We start from the raw sequence: 18,638 nt of genomic DNA on the forward strand, positions 1-18,638 counted from the left end.
GGAGGTGGCGGCATAAGCGGGTTGTTTACGTGTGGGTAATGTAGTGTTTCCGGTCAGTCCGGGTGTAGATGTTCTCCGTGTGTGCTCTCTCTGTAAAGTTATCATGCAGCGTGTTCATGACCATAAAGAGAGGATTTAAGTACATCATACCCTCAGATACCTGCCTGGGTTAGGGTTAAAAATACATAACCCAAAAACAATGCCAAATAAAAACTTTTGGAGAACAAGACAATGAAAGTAATGTAAAACACAAAAAAATAAATAAATCAAAAAACAACAAAATGAGGGGAAAAAACAATAAATACACCGTCAAAAGCTAAAAGAACAACAAAAGTAAAACGGGGAATAGTAAACAACTCAAAAACAAGTATAAGCGTAGATATGTACCGGTATGTGTGTTTTATATGTGTAAGTTTAAGTTAAATCCTGTTGAACATCCTCTCTCGCTCCCTGTTCTGATCGATGCTCGACTAGCCATGCCTGTAACGTTTCACTGTGCATGCTCCGATCATGCCGATGTGGCCGTTGTCTTCCAGACCTTCCTGACGTCACCCAGAGTTTAGGATGAAATAATGAGTGTAAATAATGAAGCTTTTCATGGTTTTACAGCTGTTTGGTGTTTATAGTGGAGTCAGTGTGGAGGAAGGAGATAGACTTATCAACAAATGTGAAGGTAGGATTATTTTAATCAGGCTCTACTACTGTGTATCAACAGAGAGTAATGAGTCATTACGTGTTTATAACATGTGTAATAATCATATCCAAACATAATGATAAAAATCTATTTATACTGATAAAGCAACAGGGAATGCACTCACCTCTGAAGGTGTGCTATGGTATCTGCCACTAAGATGTTGATAGTAAATATAATACTTCTTTTTTTCTTCTTCTTGTTATTAATTGTAAAATGAATGAGTCTGTGATAACCACATTTATTTATTTATTTAAATAATATCCAATGTTATCCAGGAAGTTCTATTATTATTCGCATCTTAAAAATTTAAATCCTTGTTTTAATCAGAAATAAAAATGAATTAAAAAGTGACCATAAAACGGTGGAAAAGGTGGTAAAATGGGATTTTAAAAAAACACAGAAAATTGTTAAAAGTTGCAAATTAGAGAAAAGTAAAGTGACCAAAAACGGACAGAAAAAGTGGTTAAAAAAAAATAGTAATACATGACTCAATTGTCTATATTGGAACAATGAGTTTAAACTGGCAAATAATAGGCATGACAAATGGTGAATGTGGTTAAAATGGCAAAATAAGTATGAAATATGGTGAAAAGAGGTTAAAAGTGACAATAATGGATCAACATATGCAACATTAGGTGGAAAAAGTGGTGGAAAGGGTTTATAAGTGCTGAAAATGTCTTCAGCGTGGAAAAAATGTGCAGAAAAGGTAATAAAAATTTGTTGGAGAAGTGACAGAAATGTAGCAAAAAATGCACTAAAAGGAGCAAAAAATATGGCAAGAAATAGTGATGAGAATAGGTTAAAATATGGCAAGTTTGGTGCAGTTGCAGAATGCCCTTATTGTGGCAATTAAAAATAGAAATAAAGTGTAACCTTTTAAAAAAGAAACATTTTGGCTTTTCTTCTAATCTCATAAAAATAAAGTTTGCAATCACAAATGTTATTTTAGAACAGTAATGATAAAGCTATTTATTAATAAAGTTCAAAGAAAAAAGAGCAGCTGTTAATGGATCTTCTTCATCCTCTAGTGTGTAAGTTCTTGACGGTGGAGATGCAGGAGGCGCTGGAGAGGACAGGTTGGTCCAAGGAGGTGCTGGAGTTGGGGGAGGTGCTGGACACGGGCAAGAGTAGACGCAATATTAAATAGTACACGTTGTAAGAACAACACACTCATCAACCATAATTATCCTTAAATAGCTTTAGAATGCTTAGGATTTTAAAGCATTGCATCGTGGGTAGTTGATGATCTGTGTGATGATGTTTAGGGAGACCCATTTGACTGAGGCCGTGGACAACATCTGTGAACGCATCCTGCAGTACAGCGTTCATGCATAGAGGCCTGGAAGTCTACGCTACGCCAAGGTCAGTCCACCGCCTCATTGTTACCTTTAAACAATCCTCCACTGGTTTTACAAGTTTGGCCTAAAACCTTTGAAATGTAATTATTAGAAGATCTATGCCTAACCAAACCATATTTGTTTAATTATTGTTTTTTTTATTTGGCTTTCATAAATAATTATGCATATTTACAGATATTGTACATGATATGAGTGATAACACGTGTTATAAAGGCTATTTTACACAATAGGTGTGGCTACAGATTTATACTTGTTCGTTGGTGTACCATGGGCACTAAAAGTCTGGGAACCACTGATCTACACAACTAAAAAATACAAACATGTAGAGGCAGCTCAGTGGGAGCACTAAACAGAAACTAAAAAGGAGAAGGAGATCAGAAACACAGAACATATAAAGAAGCATAAACTGAATATAGGTCATTTTTTCACTCCAGTGTATTTTGCCAGATCAGCATTTCTTTGAGAGAAATTGTCAGGTTTCCAGATGTTTATGTTTTGCCAGATTAAACTGATGCTGATGTGTTTTATTTTCATAGCATCATATGTGAGTGAGGGGCTTTGATAAGATGACATAGTGGTACATTTGTATTTCTATGAGCATTTGCACATCTGTACGTCATAATGCACATGATGACAGTTAGACATTGGTGCAGTGAGTAAATGTATGTATATTACTGGAATTTATTTATTCTTTTGCCATATTATAGTAATCCTGGGGTCGTGATGATGGGGCCCTTGAATATTGTTGCCCAGGGTACAGCGGTGTTAATCTGGCCCTGCCGTGAGGGAAAGGATGTTTATTTATGTGGAAATGTTCTTCTCACTCTCATCCTTGTCTGTTTCAAACACCGTCTAACCTGGTAAAAAACTACACAAATCATCACTGACTCCTAAATCAGAGACACCAGTGCCTGTTTAACTTTAATGTGTCTATAAAGCTCTGTTTGTTTGTAACGCTGCTGTGCTCTGTGAAAACATGACTCAGCTTTAATCAGCTTCACCTGCTCAGTGTTTAAACATCTCATCAGAGCTACAGAACATCTGGATAAAGTTGTTCTGTTGTAGACCATCAATACCAGAGATTGTAGAGTATGAAACATCACAGATTATTGATAACTTCTGATAATGTAAAATATTCTGACCTCTAGTGGTGAAAAAACACTTCTTACACGTGATGTTTGCACATTTAGCTTTGTTTAATCATTACGGTCTGGAATGATGTCATCAGGATCATTTAAATGAGGTTAATTTAAATTAAGTTGATCAAAACTTAATCAATAAACCTGATCAGATTCAGTAAATCATTGATCCCTGAGGGTAAATATAGTGACATTAATGCTGCTCTCATATATCTTTATATGACATGAATAATTAAAAAGGAGCAGTCAGAATAATCCATGTCACTACAACTTATATCTACCTTTTAATTGTATTTTACTCATTATTTTAAACATAGATTTTTGTTTAATTATAGTTTTCTTTTTTATTGGTATTTATTTTGTTTCCTCACAGTACAACTTATATCTTCCTTTTAATTGTATCTTTCTTTTTTTTTTCATCCATTTTTGTTTAATTATGGGTTTTTTCTTTTCTTTTTTTTTTTTTTTATACTTTATTTTTTATTTCCTTTTTTACGTACAAAAGTGAAAAACACAAAAAAAACAAAAGCAAACAAAAACAGAAAAAGAACATGTTGCATTGCCGTGTCTCTACAGTTTGATCTGATGTTAGTGTCAGTGTGATAGTCTTTATCCTGTCGATGTGTGTACAGTCCATTTCTCCCATTTTTCCAGACATTTTTCTTCTTGGGTTCTTAACTTATGAGTCAAAAGCTCCATGACGTGAATCTCTTTCACCATTTTGAGCCAGTCATCTTGTGTTGGTGGGTCTGGTTTGTACCATTTTCTCGTAATTGCTTTTTTACAAGCTGCTAACAAAATTTTAAACAAATATCTGTCTTCTTTTAACACATTTCCTGTCATTCTGCCAAAGTACAGTAATAAACATGAGTTGGGTATGTCATAGTTCAGAATTCTGACAATAAACAAATGAACATCCTCCCAAAATTTTACAATTTTAGGGCAAAGCCAAAAGACATGAGAATGGTCTACATTTGTTGCCCCGCACTTTCTCCAACATGATTGTGGTACTGACAGGTATTTGTGTTGGATTTTAGGTGTGATAAAAAATCTAATTATATTCTTCCAACAAAATGGCCTCCCTGCACGTGATGACGTGCTTGACTGTTGTGTTCTCCAAATGTCTAGCCATTCATCTTCAGAGATATTCACCCCCAGCTCTCCCTCCCATTTACGTTTAACATATGAAGTTGTATTCCCTCTTGTCTCCAATAGATTTTGATACAATGTAGATATTATTCTATATTTCTTTGTATTGTATATTCCAATTATGGTTCTGATTATTCCATTATTATCCAAATTTATATTGTGCTTTATTTCTTTGTCAAAGTAGTCCCTTATTTGTAGATACCTGTAGTGATCCTGATTGTTTAAATTATATTTTTCTTTAATCTCCTGAAAACTCATAAAATTCCCATTTTTAATTAGCGTACACATGGCTGTTATTCCACTTGAAATCCATTGCTTAAATGTCTGGTCATGAGAACTGGGGGTGAAACGTCTATCATAGGCTATCCATTGGATTAATCTCAGCTCTTTCTCCAATTTATATTTTTTAACTAACTTAAACCACATTTTTAAAGTAAATTGGGTGATAGTGTCCACATGTTTAATCATACTTAGCGCTATTTCCCGGTCTCCAATAAGGCCCCCGATTTCTCTTCCTTGTACAAATTTCTCTAAATTTTTCCATTTTGCTACATAATTTTCATCACACCAACAAATTACAGGTCTAATTTGTGCTGCATGAAAATATTCTTTGAGGTTTGGCAGCGACATTCCTCCCTTATCTTTCCCTATCTGTAGCGTTTTGAATTTTATTCTTGGTCTGTGACCATTCCATATATACCTTGAAATTGTTTTGTCCCATAGTCTGAATTGTTTCTCAGGTATCTCCATAGGTAACGACTGAAATAGGTAGAGGAAACGAGGCAGAATATTCATTTTTATGGTCTCTATTCGTGAACCAATGTCTAACGGAAGAACAGCCCACCTATCTATATCATTTCTAATTTGTTTATCCACTTTGTTATAGTTTGCTTCGTACATTTCGTCGATTCTTCGTGTTAGAGTGACACCGAGATATTCCATTTTTGTTGCATTCCAATCCAAATTGTATTTTAATTGTATGTGTTCAGAGGGGTGATAATTGAATGCTAAAATTTGCGTTTTAGTTAGATTTAACTTATATCCTGAGCAGAAGCCAAACGTTTCAAGCTGGTTGATTAATATGGGAATACACGTGTCTGGTTCCTCCAAAAAACAGATCACGTCGTCTGCAAAAAGTCCAATAGTGTGTACTTCTCGTCCAATCTTTATCCCTTTAAGACCTGTATTCTGTCTGATTGCTTGAGCTAATGGCTCTATGAAAATTGCAAACAAGGTCGGTGATAAGCAACAACCCTGCCTGGTGGACCGTTCTAAAGTTATGCACTCAGTCAGGCTACCGTTTATTCTTACCCTTGCAGTCGGTCTTTGGTAAAGTGCTTTAATACATTTAACAGCTTTGTCATTGAGTCCAAATTGTTTAAGAGTCAGGTAAAGAAAATTCCAATTAACACAATCAAATGCCTTTTCCGCATCCAGGCTTACTAAGGCTGCATTGATATTTTGATTCTGGATATGATCAATAATGTGCAAAGTTCTCCTAATGTTGTCATGGGTTTGGCGTCCTTTAATAAAGCCTGTCTGGTCTTCCTCTATTATGTCGCTAATAAAATGGTCATATCTTTTTGAAATTATAGAAGTGTACAATTTATAGTCAACGATGAGTAGTGATATCGGTCTGTAATCTGAACAAGTCTCGCTGTAATTTTTCTTAGGGATCATTGTTATTATTGCTTCCTTCCAGGATGGTGGAATTTCACCATATTCAAGTGTATAATTAAATGATAATTCAAGTAGTGGGATAAGTTGTTCGCTAAATGTTCGGTACCACTCAGATGGTAGGCCATCACTGCCGGGAGATTTACCTAATTTTAGTTTATTTACTGCCTTTTGAATTTCTTCTCTTGTAATGGGTGATGTCAAGAGATCATTCTGATTTTTCCCAATTGCTGGTAAGTCAAGTTTCTCAAGAAATGCTTTCATTTGGTCTGTATCAGCAGATGGGGGCTGGCTATACAAGTCTCTATAATAGTTCATAAATGTAGTTTCAATGTCCTTGGGTTCATTGATAATCTGATTTGTGTTTATATCTCTTATCTTATGAATTGTCCTGTCTGCTTGTTGTTTTTTTAGTCTTTTTGCCAATAGTTTGGTTGCCCTCGGCCCCAGTTCATAGTAAGATTGTTTCAGAAATCGTGTCTTCTTTTCAATTTCTGTAACTAGTAGTCTATCTATATTATCTCTGATTTTTTTAATTTCTGGAAGCAGTGCAACATCTTGTGTAGTTTTATGTTGTTTTTCAGTTTCAAGCAGTTTGTCATTTTCCTTCTTATAAATTTCCTCTCTACTTTTTTTGATGGCTGCTGTCTTTGCAATAAGTTTTCCTCTGATAACTGCTTTTAGGGCGTCCCACAAGACAGTGGGTATGACCTCTCCATTGTCGTTTTCCTTTTGATAAGTTATGATGTCTTTTCTTAGTTCTTCCACTCTTGATTTGTTATTTAGTATTCCAATATTTAACCTCCATAATGTATTTTTCTCCTGCGGTTTTAATTTGACTTCAAGGTAAACTGCACAGTGATCTGATACGTCTGCTTGTTGAATTTCACATTTTTTAACTCTGTATAATTCCTTTTTGTTCATGAAAAAATAGTCAATTCGAGCATAACTGTTATTGGGGGCAGAGTAATGTGTGTAATCTCTTTTAAAAGGATGTAATTCCCTCCAAGTATCCACTAAACCAAATTCTTTAAATGTTTTCTTTATTAATTTGGTGACTTGATCAGGTTTTTTTTTCTTGTTTGTTGTGTCTAATTTGTTATTCATCACAATATTAAAATCCCCGCCACATATTAGTATCCCTTCCATTTCCAAAATGATGATGTCTAGTAAGGTTTTAAAGAATGATTTTCCACTATTGGGTGGGGCATATATATTGACCATTGTCACCATTTCATTCTCCAATTTTCCTCTTACAAGGATATATCTCCCCTCTTTATCACTAATTTCTTTAATACACTCAAATTTCACAGAGTTGGGAATAAGTATGCTCACACCTCTTCTACATCCATGACGAAACGAGCTGTAAAATGATTTTGTGTAGCCAAATTTCTTGAGCTTCTCACTTTCCTGTCTAGACAGGTGGGTTTCCTGTAGATATATAATTTGTGATTTATCCCTCCTTAGTTTAGCCATTACCTTCTGTCGTTTCACAGGGTTATTCAGGCCGTTAACATTCAACGACTGTATCTTGGTTTTATACTCTATTATTAGTGTTTATGGATTTGTATGGCAATACAACTCTGAACATAAAAAACACAATAGAACTCCAACTATGGAACAACAAAAACACTGTGACTTCCAAAGGAAGGGATGTGTTTTGACATCCCTTATGGTCCCTGTTGGTGGGAGGAGGGTTACGTGCCTCATTTCTGTGAGGGCCCTCCCTAGTAGTGAGTAGATACCCACAATTACTAGAAATGTCCAACATTAGGTGCTTGTTTGAACTATATACCTCCAATCGGTTTCATAAATTCAATAGAAAAAGTCATGAGTCAATTATCCTGTGTGGCCCAGGATTAACTATTTTAAACAAAACCCCTTATTCAAACAAAAATATTCATTAAAGTCAGTAAATAATATAATATAATAGTAATGTTTGGGTTTACCTGGGCCACAATTATTCCTTTATTAACTTCACTTCTCACTCGGTGCCTCGTCTGAACTCTGTCAGCCTCTCTCTCGCTCGCTGGGCTGTGCTCCCTGAAGCGGTGGCCCATTTCCATGGTAACGCCGCCTCCAGTCGCTCCTCTGCAGCAGCCACTGCATTCACCCTCGTTGTCACCGTCACTTTGAACCCGCGCCGAATCAGGTCCTGAGCCGCTTCTTCCGCTGTCCCGTAAATCCTCAATCCGGAGTCCCAGTGCACTCGCATCTTTGTATAGGGCGTCTGAAATCGGATCCCCTTCTCCCTCAGCGCCGCTTTGACTGGTCCGTATGCCTTGCGCCTCTCCATGATGTCAGTTGCGTAATCGTTGTCAAAGTAAAGGCGTTTGCCATTCATCTCAATCTTCTGTTGCCAAACTTTCCTGAGGACCAGCTCTTTAACATGAAACTGTAAAAAGTTTACTATTATTGACCTGGGCGATGAGGAAGCAGCTGGCCTTGGGATTAATGCTCTGTGTGCCCTCTGGATCTGGAGCTCCGCCTCGTCAGGTAGAGTAATTTGACTCTTAAACAGTTCTTTTACAAACTCCACCACGGAGTTCCCCTCTTTTTCTTCTGGCCATCTTCCTCGTGTTCAGCAGACTCGGACACCTCCGTGTTTTCTTGTGTTCTATTAATTTTTCTGTCAATCCTCTGACTCCTTGGCTTTTTCCCTCCTCTCATACTTAATTTAAGACGTTTTCAAAACTATTTCTATTGATAGGAGGTACTTTATCCAGACCGATTAGTGGGAGCTCGCTGCTACACGTCCATCCTGCTGTCGCGTCGCACCGGAAGTCAGATTTCCAAGTATCTTGATCATTTAAAAAAAAATTCACAAAAAACAGAAAAAAATTACAAAATTCACAAAAGCTCTTTTCACTAATTTTTCCTCCTGTTTCTTTATTTTCTGTTTTCCATGAATCTCTCATCACTCGTCTGTCAGCCTGATTATTTACAGTAAGTACGTTACTCACTACTACACGGGTCACTATAAGTGAAACACTGAGGTATAAAGAGTGCTGATATATTTACTAAAGTAGAAGAAGTTAATGTTACTTGATTGAAATTGTACTGAGAATGTACAATTATTGATAAAATAAAACAACATTAATTAATTTAAAAATTCAAAAAAATCAATAAATTCTCAGGTTCTAAGTATAGATACATTTATGAACTCTGAGAAAATAACCTCCATTCAACGCTGTTTTGGTGCCGTACATTACATTTAATCTGATTGATCGGCTATGATGTGATGCATTACGTTTAATCTGATTGATTGGCTATGATGTGATGCATTACGTTTAATCTGATTGGTCGGCTATGATGTGATGCATTACGTTTAATCTGATTGATCGGCTATGATGTGATGCATTACATTTAATCTGATTGATCAGCTATGATGTGATGCATTACGTTTAATCTGATTGATCAGCTATGTTGTGATGCATTACGTTTAATCTGATTGATCGGCTATGATGTGATGCATTACATTTAATCTGATCAGCTATGATGTGATGCATTACGTTTAATCTGATTGATCGGCTATGATGTGATGCATTATATTTAATCTGATTGATCAGCTATGATGTGATGCATTACGTTTAATCTGATTGATTGGCTATGATGTGATGCATTACATTTAATCTGATTGATCGGCTGTGATGTGATGCATTACGTTTAATCTGATTGATCGGCTATGATGTGATGCATTACGTTTAATCTGATTGATCAGCCATGATGTGATGCATTACGTTTAATCTGATTGATCGGCTATGATGTGATGAATTACATTTAATCTGATTGGTCGACTATGATGTGATGCATTACATTTAATCTGATTGGTTGGCTATGATGTGATGCATTACATTTAATCTGATTGATCAGCTATGATGTGATACATTACGTTTAATCTGATTGATCGGCTGTGATGTGATGCATTACGTTTAATCAGATTGATCGGCTATGATGTGATGCATTACGTTTAATCTGATTGATCGGCTATGATGTGATGCATTATGTTTAATCTGATTGATCGGCCATGATGTGATGCGTTACATTTAATCTGATTGATCAGCTATGATGTGATGCATTACGTTTAATCTGATTTATCGGCTATGATGTGATGCATTACGTTTAATCTGATTGATCGGCTATGATGTGTTGCATTACAATTAATCTGATTGATCGGCTATGATGTGATGCATTACGTTTAATCTGAATTAATGAGTCATCGTTTTAACTTTTTAAATTAATAATTTTAAGTTTATGTCCCTTGTCTTTTATGCCTGTGTATTAATACTAGGCATGCAACAGTAATATTCTCTACAGGGTTGGGCTCAATTATAATTGTATTCACATAACTGATAAGTATGCATTATTGATAATTAATTACAATTATGACATAATCGTAAATGCTAAATTCTGTGGCCGTTGTGATCTTAATTGAATTGTAATTGAGTTCTAATAATTGACTTAGAACTGTAACATGGTTCCCCAGTTTTATGTCAATTACAATTACTATGTCTAATACATATGTAATTCATTAAAATATATTTTGTGTGTGTGCGTGTGCGTGTGCGTGTGCGCGTGCGTGTGTGTGTGTGTGTGTGTGTGTGTGTGTGTGTGTGTGTGTGTGTGTGTGTGTGTGTGTGTGTGTGTGTGTGTGTACGGATTTGCACTGCAATCTTAGTAAAGTCCCCACAGCAAGTAAGGAAACAGCTCCACCAAGATCCCCCCCAACAGACAAGCCCCCACCCCTCCCCTATGTAACACACTAGGGGCTCAGGAACTGACTACAAATAAAGGTAAACAGAAATAGGTCCGCCTGTTGAACCAAAGTGTGTGAATAATTGACAGACAAAATAATTTTGGGTAAGTATATATATTTAAGATATTTGGAGTCAGTATATATTTTATATATATTATTTAGTTGCTATTAATAATTAGATATAGACAAGAAACAACAATAACAAAAATACAATCACAAAACACAAAGGAAATCATTTCTTATTTCAGAATTCAGCAGTCATAGTTAGTTTCCTTTAGTGTGTCTCAGTTCAGTTTGTTTGATTTCACAGAGTTGACATGTGAAGGGTTCCACAAAGTTCTTTCGCATCGGAAAAAAAAAGAAAAGCAAACAAACAAAAAATCCCCAGGGTATAATCCAGATATAAGGTCCGTGTGTCCGAGGAAACAAAAAGATCAGATATTCCTACTGCGATGCAGCGGTGGTTGGGTGGTGGCTCGCCATCTAGTGGTTGAGAGTGGTAGGTGATCCAGAACTAACAAAAAAAACCTGACCTATAAAACAAGGCCAACAACATTTAGTCAAAAAGCTAATAAAATTAGTACCTTTTAAAGAAGAAAATAAATGAACCTTAGCACCCTTAAATATAATTGGTCATTGTTAAATAAATGAACAGTTATAAATACTTGAAATAAATCACAGCAGAAAAATCCATATCAATCGTAATCAATTTGAAGCTTCATTATATACATTCACAGTTAAATATAAAGTGCACTTTTAAATCAAAATCATTAGCTGTAACGCTAAGTCATATCATAAACATACATGTCTTCAACATATTCTTTAAATAATTCATTGTTGTTGTACAACACATATCTAATTCATTCAAAAGGTCAAAGCCTTTTCAAAACAACGTCATAGTTAGGTCTGCAGTGTATCAGTTTCTGAATTAAAAATAAATATATATATATATGTATGTTATTGTCCTTTACTGCTGATATGTGCACAACCCCGTAGGATGTAGTTTTGCCCAAACATCCATCCATACATTTTCAGACCCACTTATTCCTGTTTGTCAGGGTCGCGGGGGTCTGCCGGTGCTAATCCCCGGCTCTCATTGGGCGCTGGGTGGGGGTACACCCTGGACAGGGCACCAGTCCATCGTAGGGTTTTACAATGCTGTAAAATCTATGGTTGTCAGACATTTTTTCCATTACAAAATTTACTTTTAAAATGTAAGTATATTTATTTGTTTCTACAGAAAATCTTTATCATTTCATCATTTCATTACCGTAAAAATAAAGTTTTGTCCAGTCTCACAATTAACTGTTATTTGATGTATTTAATACAGTAAAATGAAGTTTTGGGATTTATGCTCCTTTACTGTTGGAATTTGACAGTCTGTATATTTTACTGACTTTTTTTTACAGTGTGGCTACTAAAGCATAAAAATAGCAAAATTACAAAAAATTTACAGTATATATATATATATTTTTTTTTTTTTTCTTTTTTAGGTAAGACCCTAAAAAGTAGTTCAAATTTAATACTGTAAAACAGGGGTGAGGCTGCAGTAAAGCATAAAACCTTTTTTAATTATTGATTTTTATACCATACTTACACCTGTTCCAACTCAGCTAAGAGTGTTGAAGCAGGTGTTCGAGTGTCCCTCCTTCATTTTTGTGCACCCCCCAACGCAAGTGCACAAAATGACAGAAAAATATACACAACAATAACAAAACAACAAAAACACACAAAGCAAAGAAACAAACACAAAAAACAGTTTTGTTCTTGAATGTATTGATGATCAGATGATGACGACATTGACTTTTAAAATGTGGTCCTCTGATCACATAAACATTTGTCTGCAGTCCTTGCTGTGATAAAACGTGTCTATCTCTGGCACTAAAAAGGTGGCACATGATCCAGACCAATCATCAATCAGCTCAGCCAATCAGAGAACATACAGTGTGATCCACTCTGCCTCCTGGGCCAAGACCATCAACAGTAACATTTCCTGCTTCCCAGAGCGCCCACAGGGAATTGTGTCCTTCTTGTGCAGGAAGTAGAGGATGCTGCTGAGGAAGACCAGCAGCATCAGACACAGAATGATCACCATGGTGATCGCCCACTGCCCTCAACTACAGAAAGACAGAGACACAACACACACACACACACACAGGTCTTGTTGTGTCTTTAGATACACTAAAAGTACATTTTGCTGGATTTACACATTGGACAAACTTTTTCTCACATTATAGCTCCAAAACACAAACTTCAAACACATCACTAAATAATTACATTTTAATTTAACTAAATCATTTTCTTTTATTCAGATATATTTCACACAAAGACATTTTGCACATTATTGCTGTCTATCGCGTGTTTTGGCTCCGGGCCATTCTGTTTCCACCAACATAGCTCCAGCTCTCGGAGCCAAAAACCGGGGCTACGCTGGCCCCGCATAGCTGCTGGTCTACAGGCCAGCTCTGAAGTGGGCGGGAGGAAGGGACCCTCCGAAGGCGGGGCTATAAATGTCTTGCAAGAAACGAAGGTCAGCCATTTTCTTTCGACTCGACTGGAGTTCATACCGCGTGATACCCAGAAAAGCCGAAATGGATAGTAAACATCTTAAGCAGCAATGGTCCGAGGCGGAAACACAGTGCTTTGTGGTGCTGTGGAGTAACGAGGAGGTACAGGAGAAGCTCAACTCTGCCACGCGGAACAAGCCGATCTTTGAGGGTCTGCAGCGGGAGATGGCGGCCGCCGGGTACACCCGGACAGTCGACCAACTTTTAAATAAGTTGAAGAAACTCAAAAAGGACTTCCGTGACCAGAAGCGAGAGCTTGGGTGCAGCGGCAGTGGAAGGGTGGTCAGCCCACATTTAGAAATGTTGAACGCTGTGCTTGGGGACCGCCCAGCCAACGTGTCGACCGGGGCATTGTGCTCGGCTGTGCTCGAGGAAACGGCAACAGAACCTGGTAAGTTTGAATGCTGTTAGCTAGTTGTGAGAATATTTATCATTAAGACCCTCTGCTAGCTCGTCAATAGCTTCGTCAGCGGCTGCCATGGGTAAGATACTATGTAAACAAACTAACAATGCTGTATTTGAACTCATCCTGAAATCTACAGTAATGACTAACAGTAATGTCTTACTTGTTTATGTCTGTTGTGTTCTGTCTGCATGGACCTATCACTATGTGTCTGAAATAAAGTTTTGATGATGATGGTTTCCCATATGCTTTTTGTTTAGGTAAGAGGAAGAGGGACTCGATTGGGGAAGTCCTCCAATATATGGAGAAGTCTGACGAGGTGTTTCTGTTGGAAGGCAGGGAGGACCGTCAACTCTCAAAGGCGATTCTGGAGAGCCTAACGAACATGGACGCCCAGGGATCAAACATGATAGCTCCTGATGGAGGAGCAGGGGAAGAAGTAATGTGCTTTTTCCCCCTGAGAACATGTACATACTGTATAATATTGTAAATAAAAGTTTTTTTGAAGTGATGTGAGTTTTCTCTCTAATTTAAAAGGACATTTTTCATATTTAGTTTTACTAGTCTTCTTCTTCACATGTAGAAAATGCAGTTACTTACAAGTCATATATGTAGTTTTCAAACCGTTGCTTAATATTACCAATTCTCACAATATAATGTAAAATATAGAGACAGTAGTTTAGTAAATATTAACTTAAAATGCGTACACATGTCATTACTACCACTCCTTCCTTGCGAATGTTATGGTTTTATTAATTTTACTGTGATCACATTGACCCACATATGGTAAATTGTGTCTAGGTCTGCATCAGCTGGATTATGTTTAGAATTTCTTTAAACCTGACATTCAAAGTGTTCCGTACTTTACATTCACAGATGTATATTATAGTAATAATATATGTACATACCGGTCAGTTAAAAATGTAGTTGTAGCTTACAGTACAATCACAAATCTATGGTAACCAGATTTTCTTTCTCAGAAATTAGTTTTAGATGTTGTTATACTGTCACATATACAACTAAACAATATGCACCAGCTCAGATATATTGTCACTATTGTTTTTTATGTGTATATAATGTTATTGCTCTTACTTTTTTATTCTGTCACTCTTTAATTCCTGTACTCTAATCTTTAAGGCCCTGATGGAAAGCTTAAATGTTTGTTACAACATATAGCAAATGTAATTTTAGTGTCTTTGCATTTTATTTGTGGACATTTCAGGTGGTGAAGGTCCCAACCCCTTTGTTGAATAAAACAGTATTGGATTTTCATTTTAAATGTATTGAAAAACAGACATTACCCTTTATTATTATTCTTTATTTCAGATGAACAAGACAATTACATTCATGGAAATACATACACATATCAATTTCTTTGGTTCCCAAAGCTGTACAGATAACATTTCCAGCCACATAACAAACCAATTGGGTTATTCTGCCTGATTGAAATACTGTGTCAAGGCTGCCCTGATGTCAGCCCCCTCTGCATTGCCAGTGTCGGGCAGTGGTTGGACGGGAGGCTGATTGTGTTCCAATCCGGCAGTCCGCCCCTCAATGAAGTTGTCCCCATGCTCTTCACATATGTTATGGAGAACACAGCAGGCCATCGCCATCTTCTTGCTCAGCTCTAGCTTACAGTCATTTCTTTTTAGGAGACACCTCCAGCGACCTTTTAGTCTCCCAAAAGCCATTTCAACCACAGATCGAGCACTGCTCAGTCTGTAGTTGTACGTGCGCTGCTCAGGAGTCAGTCTGCCTGTGTCTGAAAATGGTTTCATGAGCCAGTTCTGTATTGGGTATGCTGGGTCACCAATAAGGTAATCTGATCTCAACTGTCTGCATGTTTCAAACTGTAGGCTTCAAACTAATAATAAACTGGAATATTAGCATTTCCTGAAGTTCAAGTGAGGATACACCCACACACACACACACACACACACATCAAAGAACGCAGAATCTGTCACGCCATCCATCAATCAGGAGCCAGCAGAAGGAATATCAGTGTGAATTTCACTGTGACATCATCACACACTGCTGATGACATCATCAGGAGCTGGTCGCACACCAAAGGACTCAGCAGCACATTGAGAATTCTTTAATGAGGGACAACCTTCTGAGAGAGACACAATAACCCACAAACTTCTTGGACTCAGTGAATTTACTTTATCTCTGTCACTCTGACAACAGTTATATTTTTGATCTAATGATAGAAGTGCATCAGTTCAATGTAAAGAGTCTGGAACAAACATGCTTTGAAGCTCTGAAGGATCACCTCTGTCCAGAAAAATGCATTGGGCTGTGGCAGTTTACTAAAGTCTGGTATATTCCCATTTTGTTTCAAATGAAGTATGAGGCCTTTCACTTTATCTGTGAGAATTTTGAGGAAGTTTCACTCTGTGAAGAGTTTTTGCAGCTTGCGGAGCAGGAGCTGGCTGATATCCTGGGTCAGGATGACCTTACTGTGACCCAGGAGATCACAGTTTATCAAAGTGTTTTAAGATGGATAAACCACATGCCTGAGGAACGACAGGGAGCCATTTCTACTCTGTTACCAAAGGTACGACTGGGGCTGATGGACAAAAGTTACATCGCAGACAATGTGCTTAACAATGATGTGGTAAAAACAAACCCTGAGTCCCACCTGTTGGTCTCTGATACCCTTAAAGTCATGTCTCAACCTTCGTTAATCTGCTCTGAGTCTGGGATCAACAACACCTTGTTTTGCCGTCGCTTGCCAAATGCCGTCTTACTGATGTTTAGATTCTTTTCTAAGACCATAGAGGCCTTTGACTACAGAACTAACAGCTGGATCACAGTTCACACTCATCCTAGTCTGGAGGATTCCATGACTCACTTATTCCTCTACAGCACTGTCTTCCTTGGTAGATGCTTCTACATTGTGGGTGGTGGTTTAAGTTGGACCGACCCCTGTATCAGAGTGTGGAGGTATAACCTAGTCACACACACTTGGCAGGAGATGTCACCAATGCAGGAGCCACGGTACTTAATGAGTGTTACTGTGCTAAAGGGATACATCTACGCTATGGGGGGCTACAGGGATGATGATGGTACCTCACTCAGAACTGCTGAACGCTACCAGCCCAACATCAACCAGTGGACGTTCATTGCATCAATGAATTTCGGAAGGAGCTACGCCAGCTGCACCACACTGAACAACAAGATTTACATATGTGGAGGAATGAATAATAGAGTACTGATTACTGCTGAGTATTACAACCCAGACACCAACCAGTGGACACTGATCACTCCCATGGGAACACATCGGTATAAACTTGGAGTCGTTGCATATATGGGCCACATTTTTGCAGTTGGAGGAAGCGATGAGTCCAGAGATCTGAGTTCTGCTGAGGCTTATGACCCAGTGACCAACACCTGGTACGATGTCCCTGAAATGGTCCACAGACACAGTTACTGTGACATTGCAGTGATGAACAAGCAGATCTTTGTTGTTTCTTGTAGCACAGGAAACAGAATTGTTGAGTGCTATGACTACACTACAAATACTTGGTCTGTGGTATTTTCTGGCATGAACCACAGCGAGTATGATTGGGTGAGATGCTGTGTGATTTCTGGACTTCCCAACATGGCTGAGTACTGTTCACCTCGTGAACCCATCATACCCAGGACACAGGTCTAAAAAAAGTCTAAACTAGATACTGAGATGGAGCAAATGTTATTTTCCATGATCCTAACTGGGAGTGTAACCTGCTCTGACCAGGTCTGTGTGTATCAATAAAAGTGTTTAAAGACATTAGAAGAACTAATGTGTGAATAAATGGATCAGTTCATGTCTCAGCTCAGATGGGATGGTTTTAATCAGCCTGAGTTGATGATGATCTAGAAAAAAATTTCAAAATTTTAGTGGTGACAACATATAGCAGATGTGTAGATGTACTGAATTTAATTATAATTAATGTAGTGGTTAGCACAAATTTATTTTATATATCAAGACAAAACAATGCAATTCTGTGACACAACAAGCCATTGAAAAAATAGAACCTAATTTAACATTTAGAATAATGCACTGTAGTACAATATAACACTTACAGGTATAGTGTAATTGTCTCGAGGGAACAATAACAACAATGGTGCAAAATCCAAAAGCATTTGTAATATTAATATTCAATTACGAGAAAACATGTACAGTAATTGTATAGGGTGTGTTTAATGTTTATTGTACCTTTTAAATTATTAATAAAAATAAAAATTGGGGGTTGCAATTTGGCGATGCAGCTCATCCATTGCCTTGGACACAATTCTGTTCAGTTATTACCACTGAGCAGGATTAATACAGGGCAGACTGCACAGACAGAAACACACAGTACCAAGGACGGAAGTCAAAAAGCTGACATTTCCAGTGTCTTTGAAGCAGGGATATGCCTCAAAGAGTTTCATAGGTCAGTCTTCTTCCTTTGTAATATCTGCATCAATGAAAGCTCGTCTAGCCTTGAACTCAAGGTCCAAAATTTGGGCAAAATCGCCTTGGTTGGGTTTTGTGTTGGGATTCTTGTACATTTTGCTCAATGTTTTGTAGTGACTCACCTGCATCCTCAGACTATAAAATAAGGTGAGGCAAAGACGTTTCCATGGAAACACTATTACACTAGCATCAGAGAAGATAAATCATAGTTAGTGGCATGTGTATGACTAAAATATAATGCACACTTATATTAGAAAGTCATTACTTACTTCCCCCACTAGGTTTGACAAAACCAGAAAACAGTTATCATAAAGAGTGTAAGGTACACCTATCAGAGGTCAAACTTCACTTCACCTAAAGTCTAAAAAACAATAACAGTTTGAGTAGAGCAGTGTTTTCTTATTGGACTTTCAGATTTTTTTTAGGAATGGTCAATTACCTATTTCATTTGATC

General features: G+C 37.4%; 1 protein-coding gene and 1 long non-coding RNA gene across 3 annotated transcripts; both read left to right on the forward strand.

The window, feature by feature from the left end:
- The first annotated feature begins 566 nt into the window (after window positions 1-566).
- Window positions 567-2,057, forward strand: LOC114458728 (uncharacterized). 2 transcript variants are annotated; one of them, XR_003673122.1, is made up of 3 exons: window positions 567-673; window positions 1,723-1,849; window positions 1,960-2,057. It is a non-coding gene; the product is annotated as an uncharacterized LOC114458728 (long non-coding RNA). The 2 variants fall into 2 exon arrangements; XR_003673123.1 differs by having other exon boundaries at window positions 608-673; window positions 1,731-1,849.
- A 6,860-nt stretch (window positions 2,058-8,917) lies between these two features.
- Window positions 8,918-15,374, forward strand: LOC114458725 (uncharacterized). The gene is made up of 5 exons (XM_028441126.1): window positions 8,918-8,963; window positions 10,696-10,810; window positions 12,663-13,731; window positions 14,004-14,210; window positions 15,205-15,374. Exons 3-5 carry the CDS (start codon window positions 13,284-13,286, stop codon window positions 15,372-15,374), a joined length of 825 nt encoding a protein of 274 aa, XP_028296927.1. The 5' UTR covers window positions 8,918-8,963; window positions 10,696-10,810; window positions 12,663-13,283.
- The last annotated feature ends 3,264 nt before the right edge of the window (window positions 15,375-18,638 follow it).

The sequence above is a fragment of the Gouania willdenowi genome, unplaced genomic scaffold, assembly GCF_900634775.1.
Source record: "Gouania willdenowi unplaced genomic scaffold, fGouWil2.1 scaffold_172_arrow_ctg1, whole genome shotgun sequence".
Classification (NCBI taxonomy): domain Eukaryota; kingdom Metazoa; phylum Chordata; class Actinopteri; order Blenniiformes; family Gobiesocidae; genus Gouania; species Gouania willdenowi.